The sequence below is a fragment of the Bradysia coprophila genome, unplaced genomic scaffold (assembly GCF_014529535.1).
Source record: "Bradysia coprophila strain Holo2 unplaced genomic scaffold, BU_Bcop_v1 contig_588, whole genome shotgun sequence".
Taxonomy (NCBI): Eukaryota; Metazoa; Arthropoda; class Insecta; order Diptera; family Sciaridae; genus Bradysia; species Bradysia coprophila.
In genome coordinates, this window is record NW_023503827.1 from 659756 (window position 1) to 681582 (window position 21827).

Here is a 21827-nt window from a genome sequence, read left to right on the forward strand (position 1 = left end):
TATTTAAAAAAATGACACAGTTTAAAGCTCAACAATTCAAAATCATTTATTTCTGCATTTCGAACAAAGCCCTTTCATCTCTGCCATAAATAATTTAATATCCTTTCGCTCCGTCACTGATATACCAATATTACAGTCATGGGATAAAGTAATTTATCATAACTTATAAATGTGTAATCCTATATCATCTTCAAGTTGTTAAAAACATAGAAAGGCTATTTATTTAGCCATGTAAAGACGTACGATGATGGTATATAGATATATATATGCTGCGAACATTGTCTGTTCTTCGAAAAGCTGGTATCCATTGCAATCCAAATATATCAACCTCTCCGCGGGAAACTGTCAAGAAACTTGACTGCTTTTAAAAAGAGTCATCAAACTACTTTATAAGGATTATGTATGTTGGTTCATGCTAGAAATTTTTCCGCATTTTTGAGTTTAGCTATAAATAACCTGGGTGATAGGGTGATTATTAATTACGAAACATAAATGTGGATGTATAAGTACACATTGTGTATAGTATGTAACCCTAGAGTTTTTCATTTGTTCATGTAAAATAACTGAAAAATAAGATGAGATCTATTGTACGTCTATTCATTATGCCACATAGGTCGGCACAAAGAATGTTTGAAACATTATGTTTCGGATGGCTGATAGAAATGATTTTGCTGATTATATTCAAAGGTACGAAAGACATTGTTGATACTTTCACAACTTGGTATTTTGATAAAAATTCCGACTTTACGAATATATACGCAAGCCTAGGTGATTTGTATGCGTATGCCATTAGTCGGAGAAATACTTTCTCTAAACAAACATTTGTCTCTCTTGCTGAGGAAAAAATTAGCACATACGTAATACGTATTGAAAAAGCCACAAGAAAAGTAAAACTTCCTATCTACAAATCTCTTGTAAGACACACAAAATACCCGACCTAATTCAAATTTGTAATTTATTTGCATAAAAACGTAAACACAAAAATCAAATTAAATTCACAGAACGAAAAACTAATTTTTTTTTTAAATTCAACACTGCGAAGAGCATAAAAGTAACCACAGGGAAAGAACAATAAAATGCAAAATTATTTTATAAGGTGGAGGTACAAATAATTTAAAGGGACGCCAGCGGTAAATATGCAAGCATAAAGTTGTTTTCTTTGCATGTGGTAAATTTGTTCCAAATTCCCCATATAGCGTTTCATTCGAAAACTTACGATTCTCGTACATTTTCGTGGAACTAAATTTTCAACGAATTTTATTATTGTATACGAGTTCATTGTGTAGCCTGGCATCTACATGCAGTTCCATTTCCACATAACTGAGTTTATCCGTCGCATTCTCTTTTTTGTTCCTTCATTATTATTTAACGGATTATTATTTACTTACCGCATTTGTTCTGTTGCATAGCGTTGGTATAACATCTGGATAACCATATAATTTTAAAAATTGAAAAGCTCCCTGCAGAAATAGGAGTGAAAATATTTTAAATTGATAATTCATGATTTAGTTATTTAAATTTTCTCCATGAACTGCCATTTAATTTCCGTACAACAATAATCAACCAACATCTGATATAGATATGTTGTTTTCAAAGTAAACACAGGCGATTAATCCCATATATTTGTATAGTATAATATCACACAACGATTATATACAAATAATAACCCATCATAAGCGGTTATTAGTCTTTCAAAAACAATCGACACACAATCACGGAATCCTAGAGTACGCAACACTATGTTAATATAATAATGTCGATGTTATACAGTGTGATGCCAGGATATTATTAAACATTTTATGGCATTTATAATTAAATATATGTAATTTTTTGTGCGCTGAACAACAAAACAGCAACTCTAAAATGCTTCAATGAGAAACATAACATTAAAACGCAGGTAAGGCACGCGACGATATTATCATACTTTGAAAAAATACACAAGAAATAATGACAACACTTAAACTATGTTATCTACCATGTGGTTTGCACAATTAATTTGAGACACCGCACGTCAATACCGTGTGTCTTACTAGGACCACAACCATAAGATAACTACCAAAATTGCAAATTTAATTTTTATTAGGAGGTGGCAGTTTCTGATGTGTACACATGCATACTCACGGCTCGGTATATGAAAAAGTTTTTAGCTGACCAGAAAAAAAAACTTATTTAAAAAATCAACAAACTTTTTTTTTCTCTTCGCATTAATGTTTGCAGTAACATTTATTTCCTAATTTACTCCGTAATATGGGAGTGTTGCATTTATTATTTAGTTTTGTTTAAATTCTCTTCAAGATGTTTGTTGTTCAATTTTTTTTTATCTTTGCCAAATATAATGTGTTTGATGATTTCTATAACTTTACATATACATCGTCAGTTGATAAAACACAAAAATGTAAGAAAAAAAAACTCATTTTATTTATCATCTTATGAGTTATGTCGGCGATATTGATTTTTCGGTGCTGGCTGGATAATAAAGAAATAGTAAAAAAAAACTTGTTTGGTTTGTATAACAACGTTTTACGATCAGATCCAATTTGATGACAAATATAGAAAATAGAAGACGAAAGATGAATAGTTGCGAATTTATAATTATAAAAACCATGACTTGACAACTCATTGATTTGAATATTGAATATTAGTTTCTCATAGTGATGTACAATCCAAACTATATATGTTATATTTCGCCTACAGGTGCATATAAAAGACGTTCATGTTGTGTATGTTCATTTACCTGTCACAATCACATTCTCAATATTCTCATCTATTCGAATTTATCATGACCCTGATGATTGTGAACATTGTCGAATTACCAAGAATCGAAAGTTCAGTTAGTGAGAAATTTGTATAGGATCTTATAACAATAACCGAGTTTTATTTCTTTAACATGATGTAAAAAAAATCAGTTATTCTCACGTCTGACGTGATTTATGACAGAATTTTGTTAGTTTAGTTAGCGCTGTGTAAAATTCGTTTATTTATTAGCTCTTCCACGCCACCAATAATGAACAACACTAGCTACCGCTGGTTAAATATTATCAGAAGAAAATTTTATCACACAAATCAAACATTAAACACAGTACCCACAAACATAGCATAAATGTATGACGAAATGAAATGTATATTTTCTCAAAATCCATAAGATTATACACTTATAAGCCTCTCTTTCTCTCGTCTCACTGCATTAAGATGTTAATCCAATAACATTATCTACACACACAGTCATTTCGCATAATGAGTTTTAGAGAAAAGTTTGTCGGAATAATCTGTGGAAAATGTTATATTTAGTGTAACTTTCAACATATTTTGATTAGATTTCCATTTGAAGTAACGATACACAAGGATTATAATTATCATAGACAGAATCGAGACGATAACTTTCAGCATTGTGTTTAGTCGTAATAAATTATAACTGTGACGAAGTACATAAATGCTTTGAACTGTTAAGGAAATTCGGGAAATTTAAAGCGAAAAATCCACCACTAACAATTAATCATTTTCTCAATCTTTAGCTCTAAAAAATAAATTTGATATCTTTAGAATGAAGATTGACAGAAGAAATAACATCTTTATGAGCTGTAATATATAAAAGGGTTGAGTGAAGCCATTGTCCCAATTAATAAAAACTTTATTTAATTGGTAGTTAGCTGTGTACTTACAACTTCTACACCAGCAGCAGTTCTGTAGTACAGTAGCGGACATTCAGAATGGAGAACGTGATTTCTTTTATGCACTACCATTTCTTACCGACTCGAACTGCTTTCTCAATGAATGCTACTGTATTCTTTTGAATGTAACTACCTATTAGATATATAACTACCTTGGTAATGACAAGTTACTTACGTCTAACTGTAACTACAATGCGATCGGTTTTAGGCTGTGATTTGGTAAGTTAAACGACAGATACATCCGAGCATTACTGTTGTTGTTCAGCTTTCCTAACGATGTACCGTATACACCACAACAACTCCCACACTTGCTCCCACATCAAAAATCTTGGTAGATTTACCTTTTTTGCTAGTGCTTCCAATTCAAGGCAGTTCTCAGAAATCAATTTTCAAACCAAAATTTTTCAATCAAATTTTGCCGACATCTTCAACAAATTGCTTAAATAGAGAGTTTACTTCAACCAATATTTCCCATCGAAATGATATTTTATTCTAAATAATTTGCTAAATTGCCTTGTACTTGTACCTTAATTTATAAATTGGTTTTTAATTTGATTTACAAAACCCATACAAATGAGAGCAGCTTAGATACTAAAAAGAAATAAATTTTGTGGCAGCAAAGCTATTGCATCCATTAGACAATATCGCAAGCGCTTTACATGAGCTATAATAAGGTAGGTAAGAAAACATAAAGAGCCATAGAAGATGTTGGAGCTTATTAAAAGAAACATTATGTATTCGTGCAAGTAGTAGAATGTCAATCAAGATTTTAATTTACATTTTAGCGATACACGAATATAGTTATACATTTTCCACTTGCTTCGAAATATTTTATTGTGACGCGTCACATGCAACGGAGGTATTTATGTGATGATAATGTATATATCGCTTATAGCAATTCCCTATAATATATAGCTAGCCCGGAAAAATTCGTCATATAGACCTAACTCAACTAATTTAAAAACAACAACATAGAATGTGTATAGAATGTAGCATTCAAGAGTTGATTTGTTTAACAGATAAAATAACGCATGTCAGAACGGTGTACAGAGCGGAGGTTAATTGAATTCAATTTATGTCTTTTTTCCTGAACGATGTGGATAATCCCATTGGGGAGAAGGACACATACGAATCTAATTTCAATTGTAAAAAACATACGAATTACGAAACATATGTGAAAATATTTATTTTATATAACTTTTCATCGTTATTGCTGCGGTAAAATTAAAGTTCTGTAGGTAATTAACGGTAGAAATGGTAGATCATGTGTGAAGTTTATCTATTCGAGACGAAGCTGAGGTCGGTAATCACACAAGATGACATTTACATAATTTTTTTTCCATTGTTGAGGTGTTTTACTAAAAAACTCTTGATGAAAATTTTCGTCTTTACCACACGTTTTTGAGCAAACATTTTAATTTGTAAAATCGTGACAACCATTGAAAAGTGAAATATAATACGTATCTATGGGAAAATTTGCTTACCCCTCGCGAGTAAGCAGATTTTCCCGCAGGTACGTAACAAAAGGCTTTTTTTTAAGCGAAGGCGAGTTCTGCAATCAAATTCGCTAAAAGCCTATCAGTAAAAGTTAGCAACAACGTTTTTCCTAAACGACGTCATAAATACGCGACGAAATCCAACCGAAAGTGATGTACGGTTGTAGTTTTGATAATAAAAAAATAATCATCCCAACATCATTTTCACTTCAAACTTGTATAAACTTGTACAAAGCTGCTGTGATTTTGGTACATTTTCACTCCATTGCTAATATCCGTAGAGTGGAGTGTGTTGTTTGTATTGAGGATATTAAAAATATACGAAAAAAAAACACATAGAAATTTGTTGAGGCATGTTGTTGGGATTAATTAGGGTTTCATTGGGAAAACACAGTATCCCGTAGCGTCATTTTTAGTAAAATTAATAAAATATGAAAAAAAAAAATAATTGAATTTCCGGTCAATACTCAAAACTGTACATGAATGAATTGCACAATTCAATGGAATGCTTGAGCGTAGCGGCCGTTATGTCTGACATTCTTTGAAAAATGCATTTACAGCCATATGCTTTGTGAGAATAAATAAAAAAAAAACTAAAATCAAAGGCATTGTATTTTTTTAAATATTTCTGAAAACAAATAAACAGAGGGAGAGAGAAAATCAATTAAAAATAGATTGTACATTTTATTTCAAAGTCAATACAAAAATGGTATCTGAGTTAATTATAACACAGAACTCAATCGGATTTTTCCTATTCAATTTTATAAATATAAATGGGGTGGCTCCAACTACGAAATAATAATAGTATGGATTTAACCATTAAAACGAAAAATCTAAAAAGGTAACGCCTAATTGCCTGTAAATAGCTCTGAGTCACAAAAGTCAGTAATCATTTATTTAGAAGTCAGCGTATTTTTTTCATCTTTTTGATTTTTCACTTAGCGACTTCAGTCATTCATTAAATAATTCAAATAAACAAATTTAAAGAAAAAAATCAATAAAAAAAATCATTTAATTTTTGTCAATACGTTTACGACGCAATAAATAACGTTATATTATGATAATGTAATCAAACAGTATTATAACGACTGAAAGGAACTCGTATCTCATTTAAAATTACTTTTTTTTATACCAACATTGAAAAATGATACTTTCGCCCCGCATATGAGGGGCGAAAGTAAAAAAATGCATCCCACGGGGAGAAAGTACTTAACGAAGAGCGAACGCAACTGAACGAACAGCGAAAGTGACTGACGTCACAGAAAATGAGAGAAATGAGTTGAGTTGTCAACAAAATCCGCTCATATTATGCAGAATACTTTGATCAAAATTGTAAAACACTATGCGCCAGTGTTCTTATTGAAATTAGCATACAAAGTTGATACTTATTGTTACTGAATGATTTGTTAGTTATATCTTAATTGTTGTGTGTGTTATTGTTGTGATGGCTAAATTATTAAATTTTTCATATACCAGGGGGCTGCCGCCCCCTGGACCCCCGCATTTTCTGGCTAAATGCCTTTTTATTTCAACATTTTGTTGCGATGTTTGCGATACGTATCAATTTTCAATGTTGGTATCAAAAAAAATAGTATGAACGACTCGGGGGAAAAAAAAAAAAAATCAACCTGTGCGATTAGAGCCCTTGCCTTCGGCGCGGGCTCCAACTCTCGCACACGGTTGAATTTTTTTACTTTCGCCCCTTGTCATTCAATGTACTATTTTTATAGGTAGCCTTTGCTCACCTTCGTGATCATAATTTGTAATCTGACATTCGTATAATGCTTATTCCAGATCTATTGATCTATTGGTAACATGAAATACTACAATGTGTGATTTTAAATGTGTGTATATAAACAACACATTCATATGTGACCATCTCGGTAAAATATTGTAGTAAAACCATCAATGCTAATAAATGATGATGTCTTAGCTGGATTACACAAGCTGAAGTCAACGCACAAAATATATATATGTAAAAAAGATAAACATGTTTATTATGTGCTCTGATTTATTAGTCTTTCGTTGGTATATATAGTCGCAGCGTCTAGCCTCTAAAGTGAACATTTTGTATGGAGATGGTTCAAATGATCAAAGTATTTGTAGTAGGTGTTAATTAAGAGTGTAAGAAAAACTCGAAAATCCACGTAATAAAGCAGTGCCAAAACTATTGAATTAGATAAAAGGAATGTGACACGTTGACTTGTTCAGATTTTTTTTAATTTTATAGAGTTTAGATCTATTTACCAAATTAAATGTAGATATACTACACGTACAAAGCAATATACTTAAAGCAATGTTAAGATTCGTGTGCAAAAAGCTTCCTTTTGATTGTCTCCACAATAAAATTTTGTTTACAGATAGACAAAAGTGAACTCGACAAGTTTTCTAATGTAGGATTTGTTATTGTTTTTGTTGTGGTTTTGGTTGTTTGTAACTGATTCCACAATAATTTCATTGAACAAATGAAAATCTAGATTTTTATATCCTGAGTTTTGGTTAGTCACGTGCTCGCAATAAAAATGAAAGACTAAAATAAAAAATATAGATTTTCATTTGTTACTGTCGAAGAAATATAGATTTCGGGACTTTAAGAGACATCATCCTTTCCATCGTTCTTCTGTATTATCTCATTTCGCATGTTATTTCAAATGGCAATTGAGAGAATTAGAGAAATGATAATATATCTCTAAAAACCCAGAAATCTTTATTTATCCGACTGTAAACAAATTTTGTATGGTGTCTCCTAAGACAGAAAACCTGTCGAATTTCACTCCTGCAACATTCTCTACTATATGTTTCTTGTCGGATTAACATTTTTATTTCGTAATTTATTATGACATTTCAGTAATAAATTGGCACTAAGTCACCATAAGTGAACCTCTGCCTGTCTCCTAAACTATTCCAGTACTGCTTGGTTAACAGAGCCGTTAACAGAATACCTCTATTAGTATTTTTTGACATTTTCCATAATAAATCAATAAACTTATATCAATAAACTGATATACCTGTACGAAATTTGAATAAATGCTAAGATTAATGTCTCTCAAGTTTTCATATCCACAGGTGGTGTGTCTAATAGACACTAGCTATATCAAATACATGTAAGGTGAAGTGACGCCTTTAATAATGAATCGTACACTGAGGTAACTTAAAATCAAAAAAAAAATCTATGATTTCAATGTGCCTTACAAAGCGTATCTTGATGCTTTTACCGCTTCCAAATGATTCCACTAGTAGTAACTAACAGTAAAGGCATTTTCAATTAAGATTTTCTTTTTACTTTTTTTTAACTTTTTATTTTATTACATGTTAAGAGCAATAAGTTGTGGTACGCTTTTGTAGCAGCTATATGCAATGAGCATATAAAAAAGCAAAAAAAAAAAACTTTTTAATGGCACAAGAAAGCAAGCGGTACTTGTGTTGACGATAAATAATCCCCTTTATGTATTCAAAGGCGGTATAGAAAGTTCATGTTGTTTGGTTTTTTTTATGGTTTAGCAACTAATTTCAGAAAATTATAGGTTGGTTTGCAACAAAAAAAAGTTGAAGAAAAATTATGTGTGAGAAAATTGTATAAACTTACATCTAATAGGTAGGCTTCAGCGTCAGGTGTTCGTATTGAAAAATTACCAGAAGTTTTTCTTTTCTTTAAATTAATGAAAACTCGAATATAAATAATCACTTCCGGTAAAATATTTTGAAGATTTTATACTATGTATAGTAAAAATCAGTCAAAAAACCCTTAAAGGGTAAATGTGACGCAAGTCCTTTATATTACTTACAAAATAACTGATATCGCTGAGGGTGGCGCATTGTGCGTCGTGCGTAAAAGTTTTATCAACAAAAAATTGACACAACCATTGTCACAAGTCAAGTGAAGATGTCAAAAAAATGCTGTAAATATGCTCCGCCGTCCCCAAAAATCTTTTTAAAAACATTTTTGGTACTGTACTTGCGTCACGCCCGCTTACTAACGTGCGGGCATGATACTATGAATATGTTAGGTAGGTATGTTGATAAACTAGTTGTCAGTATTTTGCAGTGACTGATTTGAATATTATTGAAGTGAACATGAAACAGTACTTTTGAAGCGAAGTTCAGCGTAATAAAATAAATGAAAATCGACTTCAATTACCCCAGAGTTTCACATTTTATTTGAGCTATTGTATTTCGAACAATTTTGTTTGATGGTACAGGAACTACAATTTTTTAAGTATATTATGTAACTCTCGCCTGTTAAAACTATTTATGGGGTTAACGTTCTACAGTTTCATTTGTTCCACGCTGACAAAAAAGATTTTAAAAGATTACCTGTGACATATAATTTGTCTACAGTTAACTGTACCAGGTAATGTATTTTATATGAGAAAAAGATTACCTGGAGACAAGTTACCTGCAACAGGTAATATTTTAAAATATTTTTTGTAATTTTTTGTCAGTGTAGCACATGTTGTCAACAAAAGGAACGAAATGGGAGTCGTTTCGCTCACATGGAATGGAAACATTTTAGACATGATTTTTACAGTTCTAGAAGCATAATAATTAACCTTTTTCATGGTGTGAGCATAGGTGTCAAAAATCGTGTTAATTAAAAGTAGCATTGATATCCGTTGCCAAATAATATTAGGTTTTCCAAATTCCTTTAAAGGTATAAAAGTAGCGTGACATATTACATTACATCAAATGCACAACAAAGTACATACCCAACACAAAATATTGCAAAAAGCGAAATGTAATCATCGTCCTTCCATTGTTTTCAGGTAGTGTAGCGTTTAGCAGCAGTAAAGCTCATAAGTGTTGGTAAGATACAAAATTGAAAAGGCACACGAAGGGATTTTAAATAATAACGTCAACCGAATGTTAAATTTTATGTTTCCCTTCTGGATTTTTTGTCTTAGTTTTAATTTAAAAAAAACTGTACATTCATGGCATGCATGTTAAACTTTCCTAGTCTGTAAGTTTAGAAAGCATATTATTATCCAACTCATAGCTGGTTTTCTTAATTTTATTCATTGATGATCAATACCTAGTTTGATGGTTTCATTTGAAATACAATGGTCTCATATCGACGAGTGTCGAGCAGTCCCATAATGGGCAATCTGATAAATTTTGAGTGGAATTGATGTATAATTGTTGTATTTTTGATGTACAAGTGTTGTACAAGAGAGGTGTTAGGTTGTATTGGAGTGGTGTCAGTGTTGTCTTACTGATGTAAAATCGAGGGAAAACTGATTTGTGGGTGGTAAAGTTGATGCATAAATTTTAAAATACTCGACCATCGTTTTTACATCACTTATACCACTATTCTCCACCTTAATACCACACTTTTCCACTTTGTTACCACATTTGTTGGTGTATTAGTGTGTTTTAGTGTTGGGTTGGTGTTGTCTAACTGATGTAAAGTAGATGGATTATTGTTGTAAAAATGGTGTGGTTGTTGCATAAAATGTTGCGTTTTAGTCCATCATTATACATTCCCCATACCACATTTTTCCACCTCAATACCACACTTTTCCACTAAAATATCACACTTTTCCACATTAATCTCATTACAAGGTGTTGTATCAATGTTGTGTCCATGTGGTGTAAGTGATGTAAAAGCGTGGATTATTGTTGAGTTGATACGTTCATGATTAATTTAAAACTGACGATTCAAATTTACTGCGGACGGAAATTATTTTGTAATTAACTATGAAACTTGCTAATCTTGTTCAGTAAATTGAAACAGAAAACATGTCCATTGAAATTACATATAATGCAACTGTGTATCACCCTTGGCTTAACAACAATCACCTGTTCGCCGCATATATGCTACTATTATTTCAAAATTCAGATTTAAATGGGTAACGATGCAAAAAGAACATTTTAAATGGACATAACAGTTAGAGAAAGTTTGTTTAAACAATGTCGCCACAAAAAGCTACAAATTCAAAATGATCTCAATGCAGTTTCCTTCAGTTTTTTGTTTAAAATTTTTTTGCAATTCGTTCTACTATTCATATCGTAAGCGCGGACTCGTTGAAACTTTTTGGTGAGTCGGACATTTATGGAAAAAATTAATTTTACAAAGTTTGTGTTTTCAGACTCGTACAGAGTTCAGTCACTGCAATCCAATCGTTAAAATAAAGGTAAAGTTCTTATAAACGATTCATATCCAATCGTTAAAATAAAGGTAAAGTTCTTATAAACGATTCATATTGATCAGATCAAAGTAAATCAACGGCTCGAGCGATTTTTGATATCCAACGAGGAGACAAAAATTACAACTTACGGAGTGATTTTGAAAAATGGTCACACTAGATTTTGCAAGAAAACCATTCTTTAAGAGTTACGTGTGGTTGGAGTTGTAACTTTCTCCTACTGATTCTACTGTCTTTTGTACGAATGGGACTGCGAAACTTAAGGACAGTTTTATATTGCTCGACGTGGGCAATTTGACTTTTCCCTTCGTGTCTAAAAATAACTACTTTTGTCTCATACTCGACGAATCATGTACGGATGCACAGTATTATGAGTTTGTAAAATGACTGTGGCATAAAAGCATTTTTTTTCACGTAACCGTTACCATTTTATTCATGTTTGGATTTTATTCCAAAAAATGGCAAAAAATTCTAAACTTTAATGCTTAGCAACAATATAATACAAAAATCACATATCCTCATGTGCATTGTGTATACCGTTCATAGTCAGTAGTGTAACTATACGTACATATGCAAAGCCATTCGAAAAATATACTTTCGCAAGCTTCCGACAGAATAACTACAATAAATTGCCAGATTTCTCATGAAATGTATTGCATATTAAATAGATAATATCGTGTTTGAAACTACTCAAAGTTCGGAGTTTAATCAGGTTTTGTAAGCTTTTTTTTTAGAAAAAGTCACTTTATGGGTCACTGTACTCCCAGTTGCGATGATATACAATTTTTATTTTACTTTTTGATATGAGACGTAATATACATATCCGATTATGCTGTGCATACAATACTTATTTTTGAGCGTTGGTCCTTCGTACTACCGTACGAGATGGGTCTTTATGGAGTAATGAAACTTTAACGCTATTCGGTGTGTATTTATCATAAAAAGCGAACGAAGCTTGGAACAGTAAAAGTTTATTTTATGGCATATGAGGAGATGCATGGGGACGTTTCTTATATTTTTAAATTCTAGTTTGCTTATGGTTGAGTTGAGGAATGGGAATTTGTGTTTTATTAGTTATGACGGATTAACGTTGATAGTTTAGTGAACAGTGTAGAAACAGTCTTATGTTTTTACACTAAGTTAGTTATGTCCTTCGAATAATTTTTTTGATTCGAGTTTTTGTAATTTTCTTTTCGGTCTCAAGGGCAAATAAAACCTTTTTAACCAACAAAAGCTTCAAGCTTGTGATGTGGACGCAAACGAAGCGTGTAACATATTTTTTTACCAATATTCAATTTTCAGTAAAAAGCAATTACAATGTGCGCTTTTTTGAACAAATTTATGTTGCTATGAATAATAAAAATGTAAAATGTTTTTCCAGTCGACCATATCCCAAAGGCTAAACAAATTCCAGTTGAACAATTCAGACAAAACGTAAACCTCATTAATCTTCATCTCAAAAACCTTTCAAAACAATTTTGTGTCGATTTCCTCGATTTCTACACGAGTACCAGGTAAATCGTTCATTCTAATGAACTGATTCAATAGATGTTGTTATTGTGGGTGGTTATAATATGGTAGTGAGAGAGGGCTCAAGTGAGTTTTTCAGCGCAATTTAAAATATTACAGTAAGGTGATTGAATGTTAAAATTTCAAAATTATCGCCCACCCACTCTAAAATATTATTAATTCGATACGAAGCGAAATTATATAACTCCTAATTCATTGAAAAAACTTTGAAGAGCGAAATTACAAAATTGCAGGATTAACTCTGAGTTAAATGCGTCTTAACACCTAACTGTTTCCACGAATGTTGTGTCGCATCAGAAAAATAAAAGGATTGTCGAGTTCAATTCAAAACAGGACCCACAGCAACCGAAATTTTTTTATTTTACTACAATCATACGCTAATACTAACACATCTACCTAACAACGCGACTCCGAAATATGTCGCCACGAAATCAAGAAACAGAGAGGAAATGTAGATGGATAGATAGATAGATAGATGTAGATAGATAGATGTAGATGGTCACGCTGACAACACTGCAAACGTCAACAAGTGTTTTGTTTCTGTGTCTGAATTTAATTATACTTTTTGTAGTCAGAACTGACCAGAAAAACATTTCTGTTGACTAAATCTCAGTTATGAAGTGCCACGGTCGCCGGTAAAGTTGGAGTTCTCGTATAATCATCCAATAAACCAGCGTTTTCGTGCGGCTAATGATACGGTGCTCGTCATAACCTCACACTGTGTATTCCCTTTCTGAGTCATTGCAAAAACCCAAGATTAGTTCGGCTCGTAAACTCCCCGAATTGATTGAAACCGAACCGATAGCAACAACTCAGGGTCGAAATCGAAAAGTTTTGGCCAGGAACAAAAAGGGTAAATCGGACGGGTCGCTGTTGACATTGCTTGCGAAGGTCGGAGCTTCTGGTGACATAAACAACCGCAGACAGACGGACGAGCAGATAGTACCGGATGAAAGGAGCACACCGGTAGCAGCAAAACGCAATCGCAGTGTTGACACGACACCAGATAGTAATGCGAAACAACCGAAAAAGTTAGCTAAATTGCAAGACGGCGCAGATCGCGAAACTGCTGAGCTTTCCAATTGGGACCTGCTGAATCGCGACTCTCCGAGTCTCAACCTGAAAGCTTGTCTGCTGGATAGACCGCCGACCAAAAATGATCTACAAGCCATCAGAAGCTTTCTTCAGTACCAAATCGAAAGTTCGCTTGTCGATAGGGCAAAGTTCATCCCGATATTCAAGGAACCCTGTAAGATAGGGCAAGACGGAGTGTATGTTTATTGCTCCGACTATGCTTGTGAGAGATGGGTGAAAGGCATCATCAGTATCGGCATCCCAGAGGTCTCAGGCAGAATGATGGTCATATCACAAGAGGCAAAGCTGACTTATAAGCCGGAGTTCCTAAGCGTTCGGGTGACTGCAAAAATTCCCACGAGACAACCGAAGAACATTATATTAGACAATCTGGCGCAGTTGAACAAAGATCTCAACACCGAAGCATGGCGTATAAAAAACATCCGGCCGAAGGGGTCTAACTGCAGCATGGTCTACATGAGGATTGACGAACTCTCTTTCGACAAGATTAGCGCCCAAGCGAACAGAATCAACTGGATTCTCGGGCCCATTGAAATCAGAAAGGAAGAGCACAAACGACGTGCCAAGAAATCGAAGTCGAAATCATCGAACTCGAAAAATGAAGAGCACAAGTCTACGAGCAATTTCGACCTCTCGTACCGCCAATTCAAACCACCTTCTCAGAGAAGTGTGGATGGCACCCCTCGAGGCAACATGCTCACCGAAAACGAGGAGCATATGCTGGCAGGGTCCGCAAGTTGTGCCGCTTTGAATGATGAGCGTCCCAGTCTCAGGAAAACCCCGAAGAAGAACAAGCAAGAATGAAGACTTCTTTGTCTGGGGATGGATCAGACACCTCGACGCACTCTCGCCTTACATCCGGACCAAAGACTCCGTCGCATTGTTTCCTGTTTTCCATGCAAGCTTATTCTTGGTTTTCCATTTTCTCTTCCTCTTTTGCTATCAAATTACATTTTTCACTTTAGTTTTTTTTTTAAGATTTGAAGATTCTAGTTTTTAAGTTGGGTTATCTTTTCTTTCTCTTATTATGAACTTGTCATCTTATGATGTATGAAAATTTTGACGTGACTTCTTTGCAATAAACGGAGGTCGCGGGAAAACAGTACAAAGGGTCGCAGATCCAGGTGCTAGTTCAGCCGTTTCGGTTGAACATTTCCCACAAACCTAATCTATCTATCTAACACATCTACCTAACAACGCGACTCCGAAATATGTCGCCACGAAATCAAGAAACAGAGAGGAAATGTAGATGGATAGATAGATAGATAGATGTAGATAGATAGATGTAGATGGTCACGCTGACAACACTGCAAACGTCAACAAGTGTTTTGTTTCTGTGTCTGAATTTAATTATACTTTTTGTAGTCAGAACTGACCAGAAAAACATTTCTGTTGACTAAATCTCAGTTATGAAGTGCCACGGTCGCCGGTAAAGTTGGAGTTCTCGTATAATCATCCAATAAACCAGCGTTTTCGTGCGGCTAATGATATGGTGCTCGTCATAACCTCACACTGTGTAGTGTGTACGTGTATAAGCATACCAGTGAAAGACAGTGACAGCTGGATCCACCAGAAATTCACGACGAATATTTTGAGAACGTGTTTCAGTGAATTTTTGGACGCTGTAAGCGGAATTTCTTTGCGGAGAGACATTAGGAAGGCTTGTCGAGATTGGTACTCTTCTTAGTGGTGTGTCACTACCAGGACTCTTAGTTGCTTTGCCTCACTCGCCAGCTTTGTCCTTCGGCTGGTTTATGGTCTAAAAGTTTACTCAATGATGTGGCTAGGTCCTATTTTGCTTCTATATGAGTAAAATGATCCGGACTATTCATAGAGCTTAGGCTTTCGGGCTATAGAGTGGACAAGGTCGACGGATGGATTGGTGGTGTTATGCTGCTGAGAGATGCTAGTTTTTACCGGCTTTTATTTTGATTCTTCGCAGAGACAGCATACACTCAATCAGTGTACAGCTCTCTGAATTTATATCCGGGGAATGTACTCGATGTTGTGCAAAACTCTTTGCAAAGAGACGATATGGTCGCCGTGTCGGGTCGTTGTGCTATTCAGTAGTGTGTCATAATCTGGACAAGCTGTCACCTTGCCTTTTGCACCGAAGGCCCTCTTCTCAAAGGTGGCTGGTTCGTCAGTCTAATTTGGAAGTAAGGGCTTTTGGGCTAAATAATGGTAGAGTTTGGCGGTTGGCCATTTGGTGGCACACTGTTGAGTGACGCTTCTGCCTGGCTCGGCTTTTATATTGGCTCACTGCAGAGAAAGCTTACGTTCGAACGGGCTAGTCTGATGAAATATGAGACTGGACCAGGTTAATATCGAGCGGAATGTAAATCACAGGCTTTGTCAATCTCAATGACAAGGACTGTGATTCGGGCGACAATGTTGCCTTACTTGCTTTCATTAGTGTAAGGCCTAAGGGGTGAGACGCAGCCGTCCTCCCAGTGGCTTTCTGACAATCACAATCTAATGAAGCGAGGTTGACGCCAGTCACTCTTTGCTTTCTGCCCTAGAGATTAGCTGATCATTTTGGTACCTAATCATAGGGGTCAGTTTGCTCGCCTGGAGTGGCTCGTGTAGAGCGTAAGGTAATAGGTTGAGAAGGAGTTGAGGTCCTGAAAAGGGCTTCAAGATTTTAATGATGACAGGGTAGTACAAAGGATCCCATGATCTGTGTGCATTGATCAGAAATGATTACCCTAACTGATGAAATCTAATCTAGATGGATAAAAACAAACTGTTATCAGGAAGTGTAGTTTAGCCACGGAAGCAAGTGAAGCAGTACCGAGTGAATGTGATTCAATTAGTTAATAGGAAGCTAAAATTTAGCAAATACACTAATTGTCACACGTTTAAAGTTGGTGCCGGTACTTCTCGTGTATAACCTAACGTTGAAATCGTGTTGGGATAAATTGAAGGCAGTAAACCTTACGGCCCCTGTAATTAACTAGGATATTTTGAGTTGCATTTTTTAGAGTGTTCAATTGTATTTTTTCAAAAACGCATGCTAATTGGCTTTTTTAGCGAATGAGAGGTTTCCAGCACGAATTGACGGCGAATTCTGGAATCGAATCGAAATGAGCGACGAAGTCGCGATATTTCAGTACTAGATAAACAAAGTACTTTGGTGTTTTTCAAATTAAAAGAATATTCTCGTCGTCGAATTTATGATTTTTCTGCACTAATTATATTTATTTTAATCTTGCAGAAACGGCTTTGCGACAACCACGACAAAACGAGCCGTGAGTTGATCTGAAGGCAAAATTTTAGCCAAAAACAATTCAATTGTTACTATCGCAATAAGCTTTCCGTTCGTAAAAGATTAAACATTTTTCTCTAAATTCCTTAAAATACCATTAAATTTTGACCACATTTGATGCTAATATTCTGGTAAAACAAACAAAACCTCTCACTATTTTGTTTTATATAAAACGGCATACGGTCCATAAAGAAATTAAACTAAATGAAGTAATTATAGTCTGGGGAAATTCTGTTGATATTTTCGCAGTTGGAGAATATTTTTTAAGAGATCACCAGGATGATGGTTCATCGAATAATACAACGAAAAAACGATTGTGTCTGATAACAACAAACATAACGTGTTCAACCAATAAATATGTAAACAACGTTAAATTCTCTATGTACTTTAAACGAACACGCTCCCCGTACTAGTCATTGGAGGAAAGTAGCTGCAAACAGTTTCAACTAGAGATGAAACTAAGTGCGATTAGCAACGACCCGTTTAATAAGCTCATTGAATGTTTACTTTTGAGGTCACATGAAACCGCAAACATGTCCCTTAAAAGATATATATATTTGTATGAATGGTTCAATGTTGCCATTCATCAATGTTAATGCGGGATTAAAAGATTTGTTCCCAGTTATAAATAACAGGTAGACGTTCGCCATGTCCTTCCCTCAAACTTTGCATTTATTGAATGAATAGAAAATCCATCTATTTTTGAAAACTTTACCATCTTAAAGTCCAATTACTTAAGAATTCTAGAAAGGTATCCGATTTATGTAAATATTTGATAGAATGTTGGATTTATCATTGTAATAAAGTGTCATTTCAGTCTAGAAATGACATAAAAATATAAAGAGGAGTTGATATAGTAGACAAGTTATAATGTTAAACAGGGCCATTTTATGAGAAGAGTATGGGCCAACCATAATATATATCCTCTTTTTGCCATCACATATTATTATATTTCATTCAAAATGATATATTATTTCGACAATCCACATCATCCGTGCGTAGAGGAACTGGTAGAGGTTATAATATTACTTATCCATAGACGTTCTCCAGCTCATGTATTATTATATTAGGTTAGGTTCGTTGTTATATTCCGAATTGTTGGGGGTATATGCCATTTATATGCCTAGGTGTGTTGATTTACAGGAAGACGAGGAGGTTAGGGTACGGAATATCTAATGATTTTGAGTTTCTGTTTAAATGAAGTATAAAACGTGTGTGTGTGGCAATTATTTTGCGCTACTCATGCTCTCGTCTATATTTTAATATGAATGGCATGGATTTCTCTGGCTCAAATTGGGTTATTTATACATATGTGATCTGGTGTACAGTATGTGTATGTGCTTGTGCTATATGTTATAAATATAGGTCTGCGGTGTATGCATATCTGTTTATATACATATTTGTTGGAATGTACTCGGTAAAAGGGTTCTAATTTGATTTGGGGTTGTGTATACAGACAATTTAGATATTTTATATGAAACTTTTAAGCAGGCTTTTTAGCATCAAATTTAACTCCAATTTATCTTTCACATTATTGTTGAGTAAGCGAATATATTTCTCATTCAAATTAAATCCCGTTTTTATTTGATGAATGTCAGTTAGGATGTGTAGTTTCATACGCAATGTAATCCCAAAATGATTCAAGTTCATCACAGCACAGTTTAATATTTTCCGAAATGTTGTTAATAAATGTGTGAATTGAGTGAGTAATTTGAAAATAAATTTACAATCTGTTCGGTGCATAAAGTTAAATGAGATTTCTAGAAAATAGTAAGCGTCCACCACGGAGGTGCTGTTTATTTTAACAATAGGTAGAAGTTTTACAAATAAAATTTATAAAAAAAAACAACAGGTGGATTGTTGCCGGCACAGCAACATTTTATTGCACAAAAACAGAACATTTTCTACTTTTATGATATTAGAACTTTATCAATAAACACCACAACATCGTTTCTTCGCAGACGTAAATGAAAGTTTGGGTATTTGAGGACTGTATAGTCAGGATCAACATTTACACTTTTCGGCGTTTCGGATCGATTACTCTGTTGACATACATCAGTGTGTAGGGTGTAGTCGCGTGTTTTTATGCAATCTTTCGAGTAAATAGAGACGTTTCCGTTTACATGAAGATGTTAAAAACGAAATGACCCTCTGAGGCAAAAGAATAAAAGTGTAACCTTCATGCTGAATTTCACTGTAAATTCAGTACCGAATCATTTTTAGGTAACTCCTAAATTTATTGTATAACACCGACATAATATCGGTACGTACTTCATGTAATACTATGTTCGATCTGATTGAAAGTTCTAAGTTCGTTTGCTTCTAAATGACTATTTTATCAATGTGTGTATGGTGTACACATCTAAACAATATCAACCACTGTTTTCAAGGAAAATAAGTGTTTCTATGGAAAATGATACAGTGCAATAGTAATACAAAACTCAATCATCAGTACATATGACTATTGAGTTGAAAGCATTATTATTGAACACACGTTCTATTGAACATATTAGGGTTAACATGTATAATTGTCTATTTGTGAAATAAAATCGAACTGTGAGTCCAAATACGCCAGAATAGTGCACCAGATACACTGGTATTTCTGGCAATTGAGGTCAAGATGACAAAATGCATTATCATTAATCATTTGATTTTCATTCCGGTGGATGGCATGAACCGATAAACGATATGCATTTATCGAGGCATAACACATTCATCAAAATATACAAAAGAATATTGTTATAGTAGATATAGCCTTCATTTCTTGCCAATCGAGATGGTGAGAGTGTTAAAATGTCATTCAATAAATCCTCGAAATATCACCCATTTCGAATGGACCTAGCACTCTCTAACACTTTGATTCGAAAATGAACATTACATGTTTAAAAACAAACCTTTATAATACGCAACTTAAACAATTTGAATAGATTAACTCACTGAACATAGTCTACTTATGACTTGAGCTTCAGTCATTATCGATTACTGTAGAGAAAATAGTCATACTATAAAAACGAAATTTATTTGATACTTTGATTTAAACTTTGATACTAGATCGATGACCTATCACTCTCATAGTCTCTAAAGATCCATTTGTCTATTCGATGGTTTTACATAATTGAAATCATATAACTAAGAATAGTCTGATAGCTTTAACATGTTCAAGCATAGGTCGACCATTTAGGCATAATTAAATTCATAAATGATGTATAAATTACAGGAAACAAGACGACGGACCATATATTGTATAAATAACTCTACTCAAGGATGTTAAAGGTATTACTGCAGCACAAAATATACAAATTTCTGTAAAGAGCAAGAGTACACGTTATGTGTAGTAAAATCATGTTTTTATAAATATGCAAAATCTTTTGTCGCTAGTAACCCTGATAACATTGTTACAACATTTTGTATATCTCTATCAAGTTAGAGTATCTATACAGTTTCTCATCATGTCGGTAGATATGCTTCCTGAATTAATTAATTTAATAAATTAATAACTATGTTCCTCCAGATACAACATGATGTAGTTAATGTTGTGCGATCTCGGCTAAAAAAAATACTGCTTGAGCTTATTATCTACATCACTCTTCAGACATTAAATATTCAATATTAATAAAAGCTAAAGCAACTCGAAGCGAACTCTAACACAAACTCGATCTCCTATCAAATGTAACAATAAATAGAGACTCCTTACCTTACTCACAAATTATTTTAATAAGACAGGACACCGAACACAAGGACGTAACCTCGAGCATTAAAAACTGATAGCACCGATGTCACAACTGCTATATTCCACTAGTCTATCTACTACTGAGACTATGGAAGAGTAGAGAAGCCCTTTAAGTTTCAAATTATACACTCAACAACACTTCAAAATTTACAGTCTCTTACATTTGTTGAAGTTTAAAGCACAAATTCGGCATTTACTTACTGAAGCGCGCGATTTGGTTGAAGTTAATTGCTCTCAAGGCCAATTCATTTCGAGTTATTTGCGGTTTAAAGAAGCATTAAATCGAAAAACGTTTTTTACGTGCTCTATCCACTGTATCCATTAAATGACGATAGCGTTTCAATCTATGAAAATGACGCTATTAGCTGAGCATATATTTTATACATATCTGTTCCAGACAGTATGAAATTGTTAACAGATATGGTATTGACACAAATGAGTCAGTTAAATACTATTGAAGGTAGTATTTTACTAAGACGTTTACTTCAAGTTTCACAAACTATGATTTTGTGCTGTCCTCAAAAATCGTCAAAGTTCACCCATTCACATTGCATTATTCAAAAATAAAGGAAATGATATTAGCCGGGTCTGAAGGTCAGTGCCTTTTCTCAAGACCGTATTTCTAAAAATTTCTGAAGTTTCTAAAAATATTTCTAAAATTCCTAAAAAAGTATCTTTGAAGTCAGTCACTTTGGAAAAAAAAAATTACACTACAGTGAACGACATCTCAAATGTCTCACTGTCAAATTTTTCTTATTGTGTCATTGCAAATTCACAATGACATTCTCTGAAAAAAATGACAGTGAGACATTTGATATGTCGTTCACTGTAGCGGAATTTTGAAAACCGATTCGTTTTTATAAAGCAGATGGGGTGACATTGACTTAAGTGACTGAC

The 21827-nt window shown here is 33.9% G+C and overlaps 1 protein-coding gene across 11 annotated transcripts in view; it reads right to left on the bottom strand.

Annotated features, from left to right (window-relative positions):
• The window catches only part of LOC119083351 (collagen alpha-1(XVIII) chain-like), a 141469-nt gene that overhangs the window by 73807 nt on the left and 45835 nt on the right, over window positions 1-21827 (bottom strand). For 10 of the 11 annotated variants that reach the window (XM_037193056.1, XM_037193059.1, XM_037193054.1 and 7 more), the window contains exon 6: window positions 1389-1460. The exons of the other annotated variant lie outside the window; for it this stretch is intronic. In XM_037193056.1, the coding sequence (XP_037048951.1) occupies window positions 1389-1460 (72 nt within the window). The remainder of the gene's footprint in view (window positions 1-1388; window positions 1461-21827) is intronic. 11 annotated transcript variants of the gene reach the window in all.